Source organism: Pelobates fuscus, chromosome 3 (genome assembly GCF_036172605.1).
Source record: "Pelobates fuscus isolate aPelFus1 chromosome 3, aPelFus1.pri, whole genome shotgun sequence".
NCBI lineage: Eukaryota > Metazoa > Chordata > Amphibia > Anura > Pelobatidae > Pelobates > Pelobates fuscus.
In genome coordinates, this window is record NC_086319.1 from 327,914,353 (window position 1) to 327,936,659 (window position 22,307).

Sequence of the window (22,307 nt, forward strand, 5' to 3'; positions counted from 1 at the left end):
CCACAGAGCATTACACACACACTATTAGAACATGTAAGACACAGGAGAATACCAAATACTTAACAAAAATAAAAAAAACAATATTTATTGTCAATAATAATATAATAATGTTGTCATATAGCAGCTCATCAAATTACCAAAACATCAGTAATTATATAACTGACACAAGTTTGTTCAAAACTAAAAACCATACTTACAACCTACAATATAGACATTAAGAGAGATCACCCATATGAGCTAAACTTTCTCAAATGCAAGGGGTCCTCCCTTGAGAAAGGTTGTTTGCTGAAACGTGGGTAGGTATTTTCCTTTTTTGTTCTCGTCTCTATATCATTGGATGCTGGTATTGCACTCATTAGGTATGTATATGCTCATGCTTTAATGCTATTAAGCCTTACATCTGAGTAACGTTAGCTTATATCGATGTTCTCTTTTAATGCCTATATTGTAGGTTGTAAGTGTGTTTGTTTTGTCTTCTATATGAAAACATTATCTCTGAGAGTGATTTCTAATATTGAGAAAAATCTTTTCATTTTTATTAAGTATTTGATGTTCTCCTATGTCTTACGTGTTCTAATATCATGTTACAAACAATACCATCATAGGTACAGCAAAGGATTTGATATAGAAAGAAACCATTAAAATAAAACCTACAACAACAAATTGATCAGATGTTTTGATCAAAATCTTGTGGGGGAAAATATTAATCGCATATATCATCCAACACAAGTCAATGCTGAGTGATGATATGGATAGCCTTGGGGGATGAAATGGATAACTTGTGGTAGATGACATGGATTACACATGGAAGCTTGAGCATTCCAGTTAGAAGTAAGCATTGCTAATTACATTTCTTAATGAGGACATTGGCAGAGATAGTCCATAGTATTGGACAGCACCTATAATTTATTTGAGTACCTATGCTAAAACAAAAAAATCATAGACTGACTGACAGCTAAAATAAGTTGGTAATTTGTAGACTTGGGCATTCATTTTTAGAAATCTTGTTTTGGTCCTGACTTTTGGCTATTTGTTCATTTGTCCAAAAGGCAAATAAACAAATACAAACAACTATGAATGGGACGAAGACCGAATTGTTTGTTGGATGAAATTTGGCTGTGCAATTTGTTCTTTTAATTTATTACAAGGAGGGAGGTTCCAAAGTTGTTCTTGATCAGATCTGAACTCAAGATAAACTGTATCTACTAGGAATGTCACGTCAAGCATTGTATTAGAACAAACAAGAAACACAACTTACTTTGGAGAATATGGGATAGTTTTTGGCTTCATTTGGTTGAAAGCAAACAGGAGCTTCTGAGCTGCTCGTTGTTGTTGTATTTCCTAAAATGAAAGACACAGGCAAAGTTTATCTTTGAAAATCAGAACAAAATCTAAATATAACCACCAGGGCTATTAAAATATGTATTCCACCATTAATGAAAGCAGGAAAGTAAATCTGGTGTTTAATGGTTAAGGTATCATGCTGGAGGGATGACAGACATGAAGCACATATGATAAGGCATCCTCTGGACTGCACTGGCTTGTTTTATGTTCCGCGCTGTTTTGAAATTAAGCATGACCTCACACTCCAATTTTTATCAAGGAACTGTATTGTAGGTTTAACAGAACAGAATATTTGAACACATGGACATTTGTAAAAAATATACAGATCTACATACAAGCTCTGGCCTGTATACCATCGTCATCTGTGATGCTGCAGTGCTGTCTTCGTCTAGGTGGAGTTGGGAAGTAACATTCTTCTTGTACACTAAGTATAGAATGTATTTACTATGGGTAAATGTCAAGTACTCACTCTAAGACAGAGTTGTAACACTGTGTCTTCTTTGTATACACCTGACCAAGTATCCACAACCTCCGGAAGGAATGATTTGATGATGTAGAGTTGCCCTCCTTTAAGGATACCATCTTCACACCATGCACATGCTACTTTCAAAGCTCGTCTCAGGCCTCCCCCCATCTCCTCTCTCCCGAGAAACTCAATCTTGGCATAGCAGCCTTGTTGTGACCAGGAAGACATGCTATTGTTCATGATTTCTGGAGAGCTCTCTTCCAGACGATAAACTGTTACCAGTTCTCCTGCAACACATAGACTATTTTAATGACAAGGGTTTGATTTTTTTTAAAATAAGTATGTTACTGGTCAAATCCCCACTGACTCTTGAGTGAAAACATTACATTAAAAATATTGTATAGCTGGGATTCCCTTGGTAATTGAGGCTGCAAACATATGGTGAAAACAGTGGTCCAACACCTACCATACAGAACTGAAATACTATCCCAAGGTATTGAAGTAGCCAGGATTCCTGGTGAAATCCAGTGTCTCTCTTCTTCCACCAACTAATGCATGGAATCAGGACGTTCACAAAGACCCATATTAAACAGAACAAGTGTTCTGTCCCCCCGTCAAGTCACAGGATGGCCCATAATATTTTTTCATATTAAAATGTAGCATAGGGTTTGATATTAAGATGAGGAGGCACACATTGGACCAGTGGATTGGATACTCCTGTTCCTTTATTAAATAATGGTAATGTAAATAATGGTAATGTAGGACCAGGCATTTGGGCAGCTACTGATGTGATAATTAAAAATGGGTCAGGGAGACTTTTTTCCATCATTGCCAATGATCTAGGCTAGAACAGTACCATACTTTTAGAATAAACAATAGTTTATTTTATTCAGTTACATTTCTTTAATAAATGTCTTTGTGAAATGATCATCCAAGGTGGAACAATTACATTTCGTATGCTCACCTATTGGTGGTAAAGGTGTAAAGGGAATACTCTGGGATAGGCGATACAAGTTGTTTCTCTCAATAGCTGCAAGAAAAACACATACAATTGTATCCATTCAATGATCATCAACATTATGCAACAAGAGATATTAAATAGGTCTTCTTACAAGCAAAGTAGAACGAGATGTCCATGGATGGGGTGAAATGAGATTTAAATCCTGAAACAGAGAGAAACAACAATACATTATATCTCCTGAGTAAATGCCAAGGAGTGAAGTATATTCAGCTCCTTAAAATGAGAAGAAGATAGAAGAAAAGAGGAGGGGAAAAAAAAGAGGGGTTGAAGGGGGAGGTCTAAGAAGAGGGGGCGGCATCATCTAAGGTCTAACAGTAAGTCCTGCGGCCAAATATCTAACATTTTGTAACTGCTAGAGAAAGTGAGCATGCCTCACACCCATGATGTCACTCTTGGCTCGAATCTCCTGATTTGCTCATCATGTAGGATGATCCATGTTGGGTTTTTCCTTTAGTTCGGAGTTTTAAATTTGTTCATGTGTTCTCTGAATAAATTTGGCTTGGTCTGCTATTTTGATTTAATTGTATGCTATCTTCCTGTTTCTGTGCAGAATTCTATAATCAAGACAATCTTGACTTTTCTAGCCCATTTAGTAGGTCTCTTTTATTTTACTACTGGCATTTATAATGTGCCAACATATTCTGTAGTGCTGTACAATTAGGGGAGAACGTGGCATATACACAGACCAATACAAAAGAAAATAAACCTGCCCTTGAACTGAGATCTAGTCACTGAAGGCCTTTTATACAAAGTGTTTAGTTAGATTGCCCATGAGCTTACAATCTAGAGGATATAATGGGGATTTCAGACAAGGAGTAGCAGGCCTAATTCGGAAGTAATGTCTAAAAGGAAGTTAATGGAGAGTTGCAGCTACTCATAAAATGTAAAGGAAATAATGAGGTAATTAAGTAAGATCTCAAACAGTTAGAGGAGCATGCTATAAATTTAGTGGGAACCTGGGTGGGTGAATGGGTGGGAAGTACTTAGATAAATGGAGATATTCAGTATTGCTTCATCTTCTTCAGTTACTGTTATCATGAACTTACACCACATGTAGATAGTGAATATGGAGTTACCATAGCTCAATGAGTGGATTCCAAACAAGAGTTTAGTGTGAACCTGGTGGGCCTACTAAGTTATTTATGCTTCCAATGTTTATGATTGGAGTTTAAGTTTGGTGGGCCACGAGGGGCTATTGAACAACGAATTATGGTGAATTGAAAAAGGAATTGTGTATCTTGCTAAAAATAGGAAAAATACCAGAGTAGGACATTTTTTTCAATTTCCGCTATTTTAGATCAAAACCTGCAACACCTCTTTTAGTTATCCACAATTCCCAGTTTAGTGAATACATTCCAATAGTATGGTTAGTGATACCAAGTGACCTATAGCAAAGTTTTAATTTTAATATTGTGCTGAGGAATAAGTTAGTTATTTAAAATAATTTCCCTACATGATTGAAAGATGAAACACGGACTTGTATATAAGCTAGTGGCTGAAACATGGCTTTTCTAGAGCTAAAAGGAGGCTGAGAAGCATTACGTGTATAAATATCAGATATAATGCTTCCAAATACACATCCATCCAAATATTTATAACAGGGCACGAGGAAACTCGATACATTTTAAAATACCAATGCAGATGTTTCATTATGAGTATATATAGGCAAAATAAGAAAGAAAATTTCAAGAAAACCAATTAAAAAGAAATTAGTACAATCACATTGTCACATATTTTACAGGTTTTGTCTTACTATTCAGGAATTCTTTCTCCAGAGGCCTGGAATTAAAATAGAATAAGTAAATCAGGAGTGTTTAAAACATTTTATATCAAAGAAATTGTATTGTATAGAAATAATATCAGAGGTTGTATTTTCTCTCCAGTGTGAATTGTTTAACAATTAAAAATTGGCTCTGTCACTTTTGGAGGTTGTGAAAGAAGCCTCCATGCCAGGACCTTTTGGAAAGTCTTGAAGGTCAGCCTCTTGCCCACAAACTATGAAACTGGTCACAGGAACCCCTGAAAGCGTGTGACAGCAACAATCAATGTACAAACTATACATTCTCGTTCTCCAATATTCTATATTTAGTTGTATTTAAAATGTTTTTCTGTTTTTCACCACATGCTTAAGGACTAGTCCCCACTGGCTATTCCTTGTAAAAAAAATAAAGAATGTTATGTAAGTTTCTTTTGGAACTGTGTGTCCTGTGTGTATTAGTTCAGGGATCCCAATAGCAAAGTCTTCAGACCTGTTGGCTGGCCGCTTGATCCCTGTATCCCGAGACAAGTCAAAAAGATCCTGGCCTAAGAGCCGCAAATGCCTTTGTAAAGGCAGGAACTAATGACATTACAGGCAGAGGTGTGAATACCTGCCTGAGAAAGAAGCTGCAGATAAAATGGCAGAGGGGATGATACCTGCCTGGAAGAAGAGAGCTGCAGCCTGGTCGGGTGGAAGAGTTGCAGAGAGACCCCAGTCAAGCTTTGGTGACTGGGGCTGAATCGTTACAGGATCCCCTGTGTCAGCAAAGAAGAGAACCTGGCGAAGGTACTCGGTCAGAGTACAGGAGCCCCGTTACAGGGGTATTTACACTGTTTACAAGCACCCCGAAAGGTGACATTCCCATTTTGTGTGTGACAGTCCACAGCGGAATCTAAAGTTAGTTAATCTGGAGATATCCCTCCTAGGCACAGCCAACTTTCTTCTTTTACTATTCAAAGATTTATCTGCCTGGAGCTGTTATTATTGCTGTACCCTTGTGTAACAGAGGTCTTTGGATGATGCCGCAAGCCCTTGGGATCTCGCACAATGCATGAAATGATTATGGGAACTGACAAAAGTTGCCGATTTTTGTCAACCTGGACTTTGCCCATAAGATATTGTTTGGTTGCGTTGGAATTTCAATTTTATTTCATGAAATACGCATAAAGTGACAGAACTGCTTTTTACTGTACTATAGTTACTATCCGTCAGTTTATTTTACCTTTTTATCAAGATTAGTGACATGCATCACAAGCTTTAGCTTCTTCTGTCTTCTGTTTTCCACACCCACTCCATGCAGAAAACGGATCTAACCCGTGTCCTGTCTGTTCTAAATGCAAGCATTTCGTAGACAATAAGGTGATTGTGATTTAACTAATCAGTATTGACCTATAAAACTATAAATAACAGACATTGCAAATAGCGCATGGGATCCCATGTATAAACTCACAATTTACTGCAACTTGAAGAATATCTGCTGTAATAGGACTCCTATGATAAAAAAAACAAACATAATGCAGTAATTGAATGCAGGGAGTTCCTTTAAAAAAATTCATAAAAAAAGAAAAATCTGGGGGACAGCCTTTTTATAATTATCCCAGACCTACTTAGTGTAGCATACATTAAATCAGGTTGTTTTCTACGGGAAACGTATCACTAAGAAGTCTATTTATATAACAGAATAACTAACTCCTTTAACATGTTTTGTATTTCCTAAATTTCTTACATTTTCATAAACAGTGTATCATATGATCTTAAAAGCGGCACCAGATTTTCTGAGGGGATTCATCAATGCACCCCCTTGACTAATACACCTATAGTTTTACCTTGCTGCAATATGTCAAGCAAATTAAATAAAACGCTTTATGAATTACATCACTCTTGATCAATGTGTGTTTCTAAGATCTCATCCCCATTGTAATTTGAAGAGACAAGAAAACAAAGTGCTGTCTAAATGGCTAGTTGTCATGCAGAAGTCCATTCCTGTCCATTTACTTGCTGAGGAAGTCTCTCCTCGCTATGCTAAATATAAGATACAACATTTATAATATTATGTATATGGATATATTGTAAGCAGTAGTATTTAATAATCTATGGGAACCTTACATTTCCTATAATGGAGGGATATAAAGTTTCAGGTTCATTCCTGGGTGTAATAGCAGATCCCACGACTATTACTTTTTTCATTATTTTCATTTAACTTTTTTATTTTTCTGCTCCAGGGTTAGCTGGATGCTGTTTGCCATGTAAAATACTCTGCATTGTTTTTTTAAATTTGTCTGCATTATTCCGGTCCATGTTAAGCAGAGAATAATAAATAATGTTTAGACATGAATTGACACAAACCTTTAATAAAGCTGCCCTTGAGTCCGACTGCTGTAATTCTTCAAAAGATGTTGCTGTTTCATCAGATTGCCCTGCTCATGATATAGTAAGAAACACAAGACAATTGTAATATTTAATTTTGGATGCAGACAGCAGAAGTATAGCAGAGACACAGTAAATACTAAATTCATAGCTAGATATTTTATTATTTCCTGGTAAAGATTTTAAATATGTAGTACTGGGTTTGTGATTTTACTGTTTATGAATAATGTAATTAAGAACTTTTATATAATGCGGCTAAGGTGCTGGTCCATGCCACCGTCTTCTCTCTCGCCTTGACTACTGCAATCCGCTTCTCAGTGGTCTTACGTGCTCCCAACTGCCCCATTGCAGTCTATAATGAAGGCTCGTCTTCCTGTCTGCCCGCACCTCCCACGCCTCACCCCTCTGTCAGTCCCTACATTGGTTTCCTATAAGATATAGAGCTCAATATAAAATTCTGGTTCTTGCTGTCAAATCTCTACATAATGCTGCTCCCACCTATCTATCTTCCCTAATACACAAGTGTGTCCCGTCTAGGCCCCTACATTCTGCCCATGACCTGCGTCTATCCTCTGTCCGTATTCCCACCTCTGATGCTCGCATTCAAGACTTCTCTAGGGCCTTCCAATTTCCATTAGACGCTCACCAAGTCTCCACTCCTTATAAAAATCATTAGAAATGTAGTTTTTCACAAAAGCGTATCAATTAAACTGTTAATGGCTCCACAAAAAACCCACACTAAGTCTTCATTGTATACTATTCTACCAATCTCATTGAGCAGGGACCTCAATCCCTCTGTTCCTGTGCGTCAACCTGTCTGGTTACAATTACATGTTTGCTAGTCCACCCATTGTAAAGCGCTACAGAATTTGTTGGCGCTATATAAATATAATAATAATAATAAAACCGCTTCCATTCAACTTGACAGGAGAAAGTTTAAAATGAATGATTATAATCGGCAGTATGGAATTACACAAGTCTCGTAGTCTATCCACCCAAGGATCGATTTATTAGGTACTCTTACTCAGGGGCGGACTGGGCACTCTGGCCCTTCGGTCATAGTCTGAGGGCCCATGGCAGTCAGGGGCCCGGTTGCAGAGGAATTTTTGGGCCAGTTGGGAGATCAGCAGATCTCCGAAACTGGGCCTGCATCAGTGATGGAACTACCAGCAGTGCTGTGGGGCTCGCGCGCTTTGGGGGCCCATCGGGTGGCCCATATACTTAAGGCCACTCAATGGGTATCGCTCAACAGGGGTCCTGTCAGGCGCTGCGGCCCTTTAAGAGCGCAACAGACGATCACTTCCTCCTAGCTTCAAACAGAAAGCGCGGGAGGGAGAATGTGGCACAGGCAGATCACAAATTGTAGACTAAATTAACCAAGCTTAAAAAAATCAGCAATTTTTCCCAGCTCAGCTATTTTGGCTTTAGTTTGTATTTGCTTTTGTATCACACAGCCATGTTACAATGCTGCCGCCCATCCCACGTGTTCCCTATTAAGAGTTAATAAGTATGTAGGGGTTTAGAAAACTACCCCTCTCTGTCTCATTAGAGATTCATATAGCTGAAGACTGTAAGGTGAATTGTTAGTGTAGGACGAAATTTTGCCTTGACATGGCAGGTGAGCGTACATTTAAATGGCCACTGGAGTGATACTAAACCACCTCCAGTAATTTGAATGTGCATAGAGATTTGGGATAGCGCGCACGTAACCTTTTCCTTTGTTTTTTATTGTCAATCTTGATTATGGCTGCGGCACGCAGAAATATGACAAAGCTCACACCATCTTCAGCTGGTACCATGACTGGAGTAGTTTACTCACATGGACTTGCAGAGGCTTCAATTTGACAGAAAAGATAGATTGAGAGGCTAGTGGCATGAATGTGTGATTAAATAATTCGTAGAAAGTATATGAACAGATGGACAAAAATCATTAAAGAATACTTTTAGCACCTTATTGAATCCCTGTCATGAAGAATTCTGGCTGTACTACAATGGGTATTACATGTACCCAATAACAAGGACAATGACTGGAGCTTTGAATTTGCAAGACACCTAGAATAAAGTCACTATATAATATTGTCACCACCAATTAACAAAAAGGTGAATGCATCTCTTGTTTAAAAGGACACCCCAGTCATACACTGTGCACCAAAGCAACCATGTACAAATTAATGCTGTTTTTCTTCACATTCAAATTTGGTTTGCTGAAAAGGGAAAAGGTTTTGCAGCTTTCTGCAGTGTAATATTTTTCCCAGCTTATTAAATATACTAGATATTTTTTGCATTCATACTCAGCTCAATGAGAGATGGGTGTGAACTGCACAGCTGATACAACTCCACACCAAAGACAATAACTGCCCTCTTAATATTTGTCCCCTTTGTTCTAAACATGACTTTGAAAAAATACTACAGGGTTTGTAATTGGACAGTGATTGGTTGCGGGAAAGAAATCAAATCATCAGCTCAGCTCTCACTGAAATTTATTGGTTGGACTACACTTCATACCTTCCAGTGAGGAAAATATTTTGTGAAAAGGGAAGTCAGGGCCAAGAGTTTAGCAAAACTAAAGAGATTTTAACAGTGTGAAATTCAAAGCATGAATATGAATCGAAAAGCTATCAAAACTTACCAAATTCACTTAATTTATGTTGGTGCCCAGCATGTTACTTTATGTCAAACATATGGACAAGAGAACTATTGATCAGATAGAAGATAGACGAATAGGACATATTAGAACTCACATTGATTTGTTGAAGCAGAGTGATAGCTTGATCTACGATCATCCAATTTTTCACTGCTTTTTACGCTCTCTTCATCTTCAAGACATTCCTGAAAATATTAAGTACAAAATGTGATATTGTGCAGTGAAAAGGAAAATATTTTTAATAAACCCCAAACTCACTTTTTGTCTGCTCCATTCCCAGGTTTAACCCCGAAAAAAAATAAAACCAGACTATGGGCTTTGTATCATTACTATGCAAGGATTGCCTGGCACCCTGACTGGGTACCTCCGTTGAAGGATGCTCCTAGCGCTTCCTGAGGACTCCAAGCACTCCAGCAGACACCTCCAGGCACTGGACACTACTCAGTCCTGGGAACTCTGGAACCAACTGGGGAATTAGCTCTAGTCCTTACAAGGACATTCCCCGTTGAATCTCCTGCAAGCTGGAACAGCAGACACAGGAGCAAATATTCTTCCCTCCTATAACTGGACGCCACACAGTTTGGAGTGTAAGCAGGAACAGACAGAGCTGTGGTATTATTGCTTCTTTTATACAGGTTTTTACACAATGTTACCACCCACATGGTTTTGTAGAACAGCCAATCAAACACGTACAATACAGTTAAACACTCCCATTCATTCCAGCAAAAATCCTCCCCACTACCTGTGATATAATTACTGAACACAATGAGTTAATGTAATTATCACAGGCAGGAAAAATACAGTTTTTATACAATTTTCATAACTTACAAAATATACATACAATCTTCAGTTACATATTATTAATCAGCACACTTCAAATACAAACATAGCCAAAAATTAGCCAATTCCCTCCAGTAGTTAAAAAGTTAGCTGGAAGTCCTTTTTGACCATAGATTTGGGCTGTGCGGTCGGTCAATTTCACTCAGAAAAATAACTAAGTCCCATTCGAATGCACGAACAGGGCACCGTTCGTGCAAATCGCTTAGTCTAACTGTGTGTTTAAATCATCAAACGCACTTCAATTTTAGCTGAAGCGTTGAAGTGGAGGGGAAGGTAAGGGTCAGCGGTGTTCATGCAAATGTGTGGCCGATTTTAGTTCCATGGATTCAGTGGCACACACCGCTGACCGCGTTCGACTAAATAAAGATGGCCGACGTCACGTGTTCGACTGTACGAACGGCGGCCACCCAGCGGTCGGCAATCAACCTACGGTTAACCCCCAGGGTGGGAGGTAAATTGCCTGCATACTTCCATTTGCATGTCGTCCGCCTGTGCAGTAATTGGTTCGGTAAGCCTCATTTACCGAACCAAGTGGGAAAAAGCCACAAACAAAGTATTTTAAACAGTCTGGGGACACAATCTTAAAGGGGCATTGTTCCCAACAGTCCCAATATGTCCATACACTGTGCTTAAAGGGCCAGCACTAGTCCCATAAAAGTCCATAAGCCCATAAGCCCATAAGCCTGAAATTTAAGATAAGCATTCCATGTCTCAAATAAACATAAATGTGGGAGATGATAGAGTACATTTGTAGTACTAGATTCTTTGCCTTGGCAGGGTGCTTTAAACATCTCCTTTGTGTATACCCACTCCCAGTCTTCCTAGCATCACCATGCTTTATAAATTGCCAATTCTTTCTAAAAACATATAATTTAACTCTCCTCCCTTACCCCACCACGTCTCAATTGTGTAACCAAAGGGTCCTATTATACAATGACAAGAGCAGAGTATAATTAAAATATATAGGTACAATGCTTGTTAATTTAGTGTGGAACTACTTATATATTTACAGGGAGGTACTTTTTGAGATTCTGTTGTCCTTAGTTCTAAAGTGGCCAATAATATGTACTTAACATTTTGGTGAAAATGTGATACATCTACAGAGAACAAAAAATGGTCTGAACAGCCTAAATTTAAAGTAAGATAAAATACAAAAAATTTACCTCCACTTCTCCAGAATTTGCCTCAAATGACATCTGCTTTACTGTGTGTGCGTGGTCTCCTCTTCCTAAGTCAATTATAAAAAAAATAATCATGAATAAAACTTAAAAAATTTGTGAAAACTGTGCGTTTTACACAGATACATTATAGCAGTTTATATATTTTGCACTTACTGGTCCAAAATCTAGAAGCTAACTAAATTAATATTTGTAATATTGAATCACTATAAATGCCCACAGCCAAACATTAATAGGCTCCTCAATACCTGTAACAAAATGGCAAAAGAACTAGGAGTAACTAAGAAGGGGTATGGTATAGAAAGTGTAGAAATTAGCATGGTATAGATATTGTAGGAATTAGCATGGGATAGAAAGTGTAGGACAATCTCTGATTGTGTAATATGAACAACCTATCTATGGTTTATGTGTACATTATTATTAATATAGGGCAACGATCAAAAGCAAGTGGTAAAATTGGCAACTTGTAACATGCCTTGTTTCCACTGGTCCTCTTTAAAATCTAAGATTTTGGGGGCGTAGCTACCAGCGGAGCAAGATGGCAGCGTAAGACCTAAATCACATTCTAGACACAAAAATAGACACTACGCATGACACAGCAATGCCAGGATCAAAAACTCTACGGTCAGCCTGCATCTACCTCAACAAACTCCAACTTCAATTTAACTTTAGTGATGTCGTGAACATAAAATTTTCGGTTCGCGAACGGCGAACGCGAACTTCCGCAAATGTTCACGAACCGGCGAACCAGGCGAAACGCCATAGACTTCAATGGGCAGGCGAATTTAAAAAACCCACAGGGACTCTTTCTGGTCACAATAGTGATGGAAAAGTTGTTTCAAGGGGACTAACACCTGGACTGTGGCATGCCGGAGGGGGATCCATGGCAAAACTCCCATGGAAAATTACACAGTTGATGCAGAGTCTGGTTTTAATCCATAGAGGGCATAAATCACCTAACATTCCTAAATCACAATGGATATGGATTGACACCTGACATATGACATATTGACACCTTGACATATGGATTGACACCTGTCCTCAGAGACCCTGATACACACTGACACAGAGCAGAATAGGGACTGTTCCCCCTACATAGGGTCACTTGGCAGATATGGATTGACACCTGTCCTCAGGGACCCTGATACACACTGACACAGAGCAGAATAGGGACTGTTCCCCCTACATAGGGTCACTTGGCAGATATGGATTGACACCTGTCCTCAGGGACCCTGATACACACTGACACAGAGCAGAATAGGGACTGTTCCCCCTACATAGGGTCACTTGGCAGATATGTATTGACACCTGTCCTCAGAGACCCTGATACACACTGACACAGAGCAGAATAGGGACTGGTCCCCCTACATAGGGTCACTTGGCAGATATGGATTGACACCTGTCTTCAGGGACCCTGATACACACTGAAACAGAGCAGAATAGGGACTGTTCCCCCTACATAGGGTCACTTGGCAGATATGGATTGACACCTGTCCTCAGAGACCCTGATACACACTGACACAGAGCAGAATAGGGACTGTTCCCCCTACATAGGGTCACTTGGCAGATATGGATTGACACCTGTCCTCAGGGACCCTGATGCACACTGACACAAAGCAGAATAGGGAATATTCACTAAATGCCAAACATTGTTATACAGGGGAATATTCAGTAAATAAGGATAAGGGGGGGGCTACTGTCCTACCCCCCAGCCCCCACCCCCGCGCCATAAATCACAGTGGGGGGGACCTACTGTCCTCCCGCCCGCCCCCACCCGTGAGCGGTGGGTGGGGGCCCTACTGTGTGATGTTGTATTGATCAGGTAGTGTAAGGGTTACGCCCGCTTCACAGTGACAGACCAAACTTCCCGTTTAACGCACCGCAAACAACCGCGAACAGTCCATTTGCACAACCGCAATCTCCCCATTTGCACAAGGTTGGATACCAAGCTAGCCATGTCCCGTTCCTTGTCCTCACTGATGTCATTGAAGGTCTCTTCCTCCACCCAGCCACGTACAACACCAAGGGTCCCCAAAAGGTGACAACAAGCCCCCTGGGACGCCTGCTGTGTTTGGTCTTCCACCTCCTCAAAGCACCCTTCCTTCTCTGACTCCTCTTCTTCAGACTCCTCTCTCTGCGTTATTATAAGGTGTGTTAAGTAGTACTATTCTCATCAGTTTAATCCCTGTTACGAGTAGAGGACAATTTCCTTGTTTCGTCAAACCCCTTCAAAGATGGAAAAAGCAGTATGAGTGGAAGAAACGAGGAAATGTGGTCAGGTGGTGGTGCCAGCCCCACCGAGGGCTTGTACCCAGGTATGCTAATAAACTGAAAAAAGAAACAATCTCCCAAGAAGGAGATCTAAAACTGGCATAGGAAAAGGTTAGACAACTATAATAAAGTGATACCTACAAATCCTAGTGAGCATAGGTGTATAATAGAGAGAGAAAGGGAAAGCAGAGTAATGCTTCCTAATACCGTGGTTAGTACCCTTTGTTAAAGTAAATTGAGTAATGGACAAAAGTCTTTATTGTATCATTTATAAATAACAAAGGAATACTATACTCATTCCCCTATAGTGGCTAATTGTGTAATAATGGTAATACTATTACCTATTATATAATATTGCCAAGGGCAAGGAAATTCCCTCTAAATAGATGGGTAGAGGCAGAGAGTATGGAGACCGGAGTGATGCTGTCATAAAAAGTGTCAATAAGGTGATATAAAGTTAAATGTATCACAGACACACAGCCACCCTTTCTCTTAGCTAGTTTCCAGAAATGCTGGATAGGTAGAAGGGCTATAAAGACTCAAAGGTCTAAGAAGAATCCTCTAAACTAGCCCTAATCTCCTTAAACACCTTCAAGGGTGTTCTAAGCTAAAGCTCAAGATGACTGCCTGATTTCCCATCACAGATGCTGGCTAGGAATAACACTGTGCAAGACAAAGAGTGGGTCTAAGTGCCCATAGTGCAGTAAAGTGTCCCTAGTGAAGTGAAAAAGAGAATAACGAGCTGGCACCCAAGAGAATAACGAGCTGGCGCCCTATCAGGGGACGTGTATTTGGCATCGATTTTAGGAACCGGGAGATGGAAAAAGATGCTTGGTCGGTCCTCCTACTTCAAATTTTGGGCACTGCGCGTGCAATCTAATGTGCCACCAGATAGGAGTGGTGTGTTAAATAGTACTATTCCTATCAGTTTAATCCCTGTTATGTGCCTTTTTTTTGGTTTGGTTTTTGAAGCCACAGTGCAGCACCAGAGGCCGGAAAAATTAGGCATGTACACATGCCTGAAAAATTAGGTATTGTTGCAGCCGCTGCTGTAGCAGCGGCCAGAAAAATTGATGTTAGTTTCACAGGCAGAAAGTGCCCTAAAACATTGCGGATTGAACCCTAGTTGGTGGCGGATAAGTCACGCAAGTCAACCGGCATTCAGAGCTAAAATACAGCAGCGTGTGGACCATTTTTTGCCTAAGGCAGTTCATCTCATCAGGCCTTTTTTAGTCGAATGTATCGCCCACTGTCAGTCCCTTCGGTGAGGTAAAGGTGAGGTAATCTAGACTTTTTTGACCTAGGCGACTTCTCTTCTCAGTGACAATACCTCCTGCTGCACTGAAGGTCCTTTCTGACAGGACACTTGAAGCCGGGCAGGCCAGAAGTTCTATCGCAAATTGGGATAGCTCAGGCCACAGGTCAAGCCTGCACACCCAGTAGTGAAGGGGTTCATCGCTCCTCAGAGTGTCGATATCTGCAGTTAAGGCGAGGTAGTCTGCTACCTGTCGGTCGAGTCATTCTCTGAGGGTGGATCCCGAAGGGCTGTGGCGATGCGTAGGACTTAAAAAGCTCTGCATGTCCTCCATCAACAACACGTCTGTAAAGCATCTTGTCCTTGCCGGCGTGGTCGTGGGAGGAGGAGGATTACTTTCACCTCTTCCCCTGTTAGATTCCCGTTGTGCTGTGACATCACCCTTATACACTGTGTAAAGCATACTTTTTAATTTATTTTGCAAATGCTACATCCTTTCCGACTTGTTGTAATTTGGTAACATTTCAGCCACTTTCTACTTATACCGGGGGTCTAGTAGCGTGGACACCCAGTACAGGTCGTTCTCCTTCAGCCTTTTTATATGAGGGTCCCTCAACAGGCACGACAGCATGAAAGACCCCATATTTGCACAAGGTTGGATGCCGAGCTACTCATTTCCCGTTCCTCCTCCTCAGTGATCTCAATGAAGGTATGTTCTTCCCCCCAGCCACGTACAACACCACGGGTACCAGATAGGTGACAACGAGCACCCTGGGATGCCTGTTGTGGTTTGTCTTCCTCCTCCTCCTCAAAGCCACATTCCTCTTCCTCACAATCCTCTTCCAGCGTTGCCGCAGGTCCAGCAAGAGATGCTGATAAGGCTGTTTCTGGTGGTGATGGTGACCACAACTCTTCCTCTTCACGCTCATCTACGGCCTGATCCAGCACTCTTCGCAGGGCACGCTCCAGGAAGAAAACAAATGGTATGATGTCGCTGATGGATATCTGCAAAGTGCGCCATGGCTGTGTAGGAACGCCTGAAATGGCCACACACCTTCCTGGCCTGCTTCAGGACGTGCTGTAAGCATGTGTACTTATGCACAAAGCGTTGTACGATCAGATTACACACATGTGCCATGCACGGCACATGTGTCAACTTTCCCAACTTCAATGCCACCAACAAATGTGTTCCGTCACAAACCACTTTGCCAATCTCCAGTTGCTGCGGAGTCAGCCACTTTTCCACCTGTGCGTTCAGGGCGGACAGGAGTGCTTGTCTGGTGTGACTCTCTGCTTTTGAAGCAAGTCAAACCCAAGACGTCGTGACACTGCCGTATCCGGGATGTGGAATAGTACCTGGGGAGCTTGGGGGGTGCCGTTGATGTGGAGCAAGACGCAGCAGCTGAAGAGGACTCAGCCGAGGAGGTTATGGAAGAGGATGGAGTAGGAGGAGAAGAGGAGGTGGCAGCAGGCCTGCCTGCAAGTTGTGGCAGTGTCACCAACTCTTCTGCAGAGCCACGCATGCCATGCTTGGCAGCCGTCAGCAGGTTTACCCAATGCGCAGTGTAGGTGATATACCTGCCCTGACCATGCTTTGCAGACCAGGTATCAGTGGTCAGATGGACCCTTGCCCCAACACTGTGTGCCAGACATGCCATTACTTCCTTTTGCACAATCGAGTACAGGTTGGGAATTGCCTTTTGTCCGGGTACCTTCCACTGCGGTGTCCCAATAGCTCAGACTCCACCGGCTTGTATGGTAAAAGCTGGCGGGCTAATAGTTCAGACTAGCCAGCTGTCAGACGCCGGGCAAGGGGGTGACTTTCTGACATTGGCTTCTTACGCTCAAACATGTCCTTGACAGACACCTGACTGTGGGCAGATGAGCGGGAACTGCTCAAGGCGAGAGACGGAGTGGCGGATGGTTGAGAGGGGGCAAGGAGGACAGCAGTGGTTGACGTGGCTGAAGATGCTGGACCAGGAGGAGGATGGCGGCTTTGAGTTTGTGTGCTGCTTGTACTCATGTGTTGATCCCATAGGCGTTTGTGATGTGCGATCATGTGCCTACGCAAAGCAGTTGTACCTAGGTGGGTGTTAGACTTCCCACGACTCAGTTTCTTTTGGCACAGGTTGCAAATGGCATTGCTTCAAACGGATGTGTAAATAACTCCTCTGACAGATAAAGTGAAGCGGCTGTGGTGCTAGTGTTGGTGGTGGCGGCAGGCGGGTGAGTGGTATCTTGAGAGGTGCCCGAAGCTAAGCTGGAGGAGGATGGTGCGTCAAGGTTCCGAGCAGAACCTGTAGAAGATTGGGTGTCCTGTGTTTTTCAAATTCAGGGTACATGGCCTCTGAAAACTGGGCATTATTCTAGGGCAAAAGGGAATCACAGCACCATGACCACGACGGCCCCTGCGGGGTGGCCTGCCTCTGCCTGTCATTTTTTGGGGGATTAGTGGTACTATGCGTGCAAGACCAGATATGAGTGGCACTGTGCACTGGCAGAGGTTGGCAGAGCAGACGCTGTAGGCCTGACACACCCGCTTGAAGACAACTAACTGCTATTCAATCTATAACAGTGAAAATTTTGGGGGGGGTTTTAAATGCATGCTATTGCGACACCAGATAAGAGTGGCACTGTGCACTGGCAGAGGTTGGCAGAGTACACGCTGTAGGCCTGACACACACTTATGAAGGACACTGACTGCTATTATATTACAGTCAAAAAAGTTTTGGGGTTTTTAAATGCATGCTATTGTGACACCAGATAAGAGTGGCAATGTGCACTGGCAGAGGTTGGCAGAGTACACGCTGTAGGCCTGACACACCCGCTTGAAGACGACTAACTGCTATTCAATCTATAACAGTGAAAAAAGTTTTTGGGTTTTCAAATGCACGCTATTGTGACACCAGATATGAGTGGCACTGTGCACTGGCAGAGGTTGGCAGAGTACACGCTGTAGGCCTGACACCCGCTTGCAGACAACTAACTGCTATTCAATCTATAACAGTGAAAAAAGTTTTTGGGTTTTTAAATGCACGCTATTGTGACACCAGATATGAGTGGCACTGTGCACTGGCAGAGGTTGGCAGAGTACACGCTGTAGGCCTGCCACCCGCTTGCAGACAACTAACTGCTATTCAATCTATAACAGTGAAAAAAGTTTTTGGGTTTTTAAATGCATGCTATTGTGACACCAGATATGAGTGGCACGGTGCACTGGCAGAGGTTGGCAGAGTGCACGCTGTAGGCCTGACACACACTTATGAAGGACACTGACTGCTATTATATTACAGTCAAAAAAGTTTTTTGGTTTTTAAATACATGCTATTGTGACACCAGATAAGAGTGGCAATGTGCACTGGCAGAGGTTGGCAGAGTAGACGCTGTAGGCCTGACACACCCGCTTGAAGACAACTAACTGCTATTCAATCTATAACAGTGAAAACGTTTTGTCTATAACAGTGAAAACGTTTTTGGGTTTTTAAATGCACGCTATTGTGACACCAGATATGAGTGGCACTGTGCACTGGCAGAGGTTGGCAGAGTACACGCTGTAGGCCTGACACACACTTATGAAGGACACTGACTGGTATTATATTACAGTCAAAAACTTTTTTTGTTTTTAAATGCAAGCTATTGTGATACCAGATATGAGTGGCACTGTGCACTGGCAGAGGTTGGCAGAGTACACGCTGTAGGCCTGATACACACTTATGAAGGACACTGACTGCTATTATATTACAGTCAAAAACTTTTTTTGTTTTTAAATGCACGCTATTGTGACACCAGATAATAGTGGCACTGTGCACTGGTAGAGGTTGGCAGAGTAGACGCTGTAGGCCTGACACACCCGCTTGAAGACAACTAACTGCTATTCAATCTATAAAAGTGAAAAAAAATGTTTTTAAATGCATGCTATTGTGACACCAGATAGGAGTGACACTGTGCACTGGCAGAGGTTGGCAGAGTACACGCTGTAGGCCTGACACACACGCTTGAAGACAACTAACTGCTATTCAATCTATTAAAGTGAAAAAACATTTTTGTTTTTAAATGCAAGCTATTGTGACACCAGATATGAGTGGTTGCACTGGGCAAGTGGGCACAGTATCCACTGTGAGCCTGACACAGACGCTGGCAGGCAGGCAACTGCAATTAGATTACACAGGAAAAAAGCAGACTGATGTTCTAGCCCTAAAAAGGGCTTTTTGGGGTGCTGTCCTTACAGCAGAGATCAGATGAGTCCTTCAGGACTGTAGTGGACACTGAATACACTAGCCTAGCTATTTCCCTATCAAATGAGCAGCAGCTACTCTTTCCCTCCTCTATGTAAGAATGCAGCTTCAGAATGAATCTAAAAGGGATGCTGTACAGGAGGTGGGGGGGGTCTGGAAGCGAGGGTCTGCTGCTGATTGGCTGGAATGTGTCTGCCGACTGTGAGGCACAGGGTCAAAGTTTACTCAATGATGACGAATAGGGGGTGGATCGAACCGCGCTATGTTTGCCGGGAACTATTCGCCAGCGAACCGTTCGGTACATCACTATTTAACTTATACGATATTTGGCGCACAATGCACCCTAGGGAAGAAGACTACACCTACTACTCTCACGTGCATAAAACACACTCAACAATCGACTACTTCTTCATGACTAACGCAGGGCTCCAACAAGCACACCAATGTACACACGGAGACATAACATGGTCAGACCATGCACCTCTGACGCTAACACTTAAAGGTGCATTCCCCTATAAAGGAAAGGGAACATGGAGATTAAACAACACAATCCTCTACGATAAAGAGTTCTCATCCTTAATAAAGCAAGAACTCTAACACTACTTCACCACTAATAACACCCCCCAAATTACTGCCCCGATACTGTGGCAAGCACACAAATCGGTCATATGGGGACTACTGATCCGCAGGGCATCCTATCTTAATAGACAAAGAAGATCCGCATTAATGAAACTCCTTAGAGAACTGAGGGACAATACACAAACTTACTACCAAACGAAACAACAAGACCTTTTGGCACAAATCCGAATTATAACTGCTAAAATCAATGAACACCAATTCCAAAAGAGAGCATACACCTTACAAAATTTTATGAACAATGAACTAGCAGGGTTCTATAGTCAGGGCCGGACTGGGCATTAAAAGCAAAAAAATTTGACCAGCCCCATAATGCGTCGCACCAGCATAGTGTGCAGATACAGAGTTAGAAAAGAGAACTTAAAATTAAAAATTATTACTCCAACGTAAAAAAAAAGCACTCATATGCTTCAAAATAAACAAAAGTGCTGATTTATTTTAAGAAGACGTGCCTTTGCATGTAATCAATGTTTCAGTCCAACTACCATGACATATTAAGGAAAGCTTGGTAATGGAACTGAAATGGTGAATGTATGTTGGGCACAACTGTAAAAAATTGACGTTATCTTGTTTACTTTGAAGTCCTGTTGGTGCGCTCTTCACTTTAAATATGTTATTGTGCTGGAGTATGCGCCTACCTAGCAACAAGACTGGGCCAATATCTGCTCATTACATATGGTCCACATTAATGAAATTTCTCTTTGTATTATGCATATATAAATGTACATTAATATATGTGTAAATATAATAGACATATTTTTATATATATATAACTAATACATATAAAATTTATATATATATATAACTAATACACACATTAATATACATGTCATACACCAGTGGAGGATCCAGAGCCTGATCCAGGGAGGGGCACTTGTAGTTTATTTAAAGAACAAATCCATGCACAATAACCACTCCTGCTCTGTGTAGTGGTTATGGTGCAAGGAGTGCCGGGACCCCCTCACAGAGTAAGTAGTCAAACCGTTTAAGAACAGTTTGACAACTTACCTGGGGTTTGCTGGGATATGGGGCTGTAGTCAGTGGTGTATCCTGGTTTTGTGCTGCCCTAGAAAGGACAAAACTCAGGCGCCCCCCTCCCGCCCACGCCACCCCCATCCAACCCTTCCCCCCGCCCGCACCACCCCCACCCTTCCCCCGCCTTCTAAATACACACACACACATTCACTTACAGATACGCATACACTAGCTAACAGAAACACACACTCGCTAACAGAAACACACACTCGCTAACAGACACACACTAACAGACACACACTCACTAGCAGATACACACACACTCACACTAACAGACACACACACGCACTAACAGACACACACTAACAGACATACACACTAACAGACACACTAAAAGACATTCACACACACACACACACTAACAGACACACTAACAGACATTCCCACACACACTAACAGACTAACAGACATACACACACACACACACACTAACAGACATACATACACACACACACTAACAGACACACACACAGACATTCACACACACACATACTCACTCACTCACATATTTAACCCTTTTTTTTTTTTAATTTAGAGTTCACTCTCGTGAGAGCCGGAGCATTGCCGTGGTAACCGTGGCAACGCTTTGTGCTCGTGCGAGAAGGACGCAGAGGAGCTGCAGGCTGACCTCCTGGGTCCTCTCTCCCTCCCTCCCCTACCGGCTGCCCGCAAGGTGCCTGTGGAAGGGGGAGGGAGATCGTCTGGCAGGGGGAGGGGGGGGTTTACCCTCTCCTTCCCAGTCTCTCTCTTTCCCCTCTGTTTCTCTCTTCCCCTCTCCTTGTGTGTCTCTCTCCTTTCTCCCTCTGTCTCTCTCTTCCCCTCTGTCTCTCTATCCCCCCTCTCTTTTTCCTCCCTCCACCATCTCTCTATCCCCCTCTGTCTCTTTCCCCCATCCTTTCCATGTGCCCCTCTGTTTTATTTGCCCCCCCTATCATTGTGTCTCTTTTTCCCCCCTCCACATCTCTCTATCCCCCCTCTGTCTCTTTCCCCCATCCTTTCCATGTGCCCCTCTGTTTTATTTGCCCCCCCTATCATTGTGTCTCTTTTTCCCCCTCCACATCTCTCTATTCCCCCTCTGTCTCTTTCCCCCATCCTTTCCATGTGCCCCTCTGTTTTATTTCCCCTCTCTCCTCCCCTCCCATTTACCTGAGTAGTGAGTGGGGCTGGGGCCGGCCACATTCCGCGCTGGAGCCGCCGGACCGGGTGGCAGCCTCGCCGGTCCGGCGGCACTGCTTTCACTAATGCAGACTCGCTGA

The 22,307-nt window shown here is 42.2% G+C and overlaps 1 protein-coding gene across 1 annotated transcript in view; it reads right to left on the reverse strand.

The window, feature by feature from the left end:
* LOC134601801 (transient receptor potential cation channel subfamily M member 7-like) overlaps positions 1 to 22,307 on the reverse strand; it is a 160,241-nt gene that overhangs the window by 14,118 nt on the left and 123,816 nt on the right. Inside the window, exons 27-35 of the mRNA XM_063446300.1 lie at positions 11,605 to 11,669; positions 9,699 to 9,786; positions 6,937 to 7,007; positions 6,041 to 6,081; positions 4,585 to 4,610; positions 2,923 to 2,973; positions 2,775 to 2,840; positions 1,814 to 2,097; positions 1,259 to 1,341 (exon numbers count right to left, since the gene is read on the reverse strand). Of these exons, the coding sequence (XP_063302370.1) occupies positions 1,259 to 1,341; positions 1,814 to 2,097; positions 2,775 to 2,840; positions 2,923 to 2,973; positions 4,585 to 4,610; positions 6,041 to 6,081; positions 6,937 to 7,007; positions 9,699 to 9,786; positions 11,605 to 11,669 (775 nt within the window). The remainder of the gene's footprint in view (positions 1 to 1,258; positions 1,342 to 1,813; positions 2,098 to 2,774; positions 2,841 to 2,922; positions 2,974 to 4,584; positions 4,611 to 6,040; positions 6,082 to 6,936; positions 7,008 to 9,698; positions 9,787 to 11,604; positions 11,670 to 22,307) is intronic.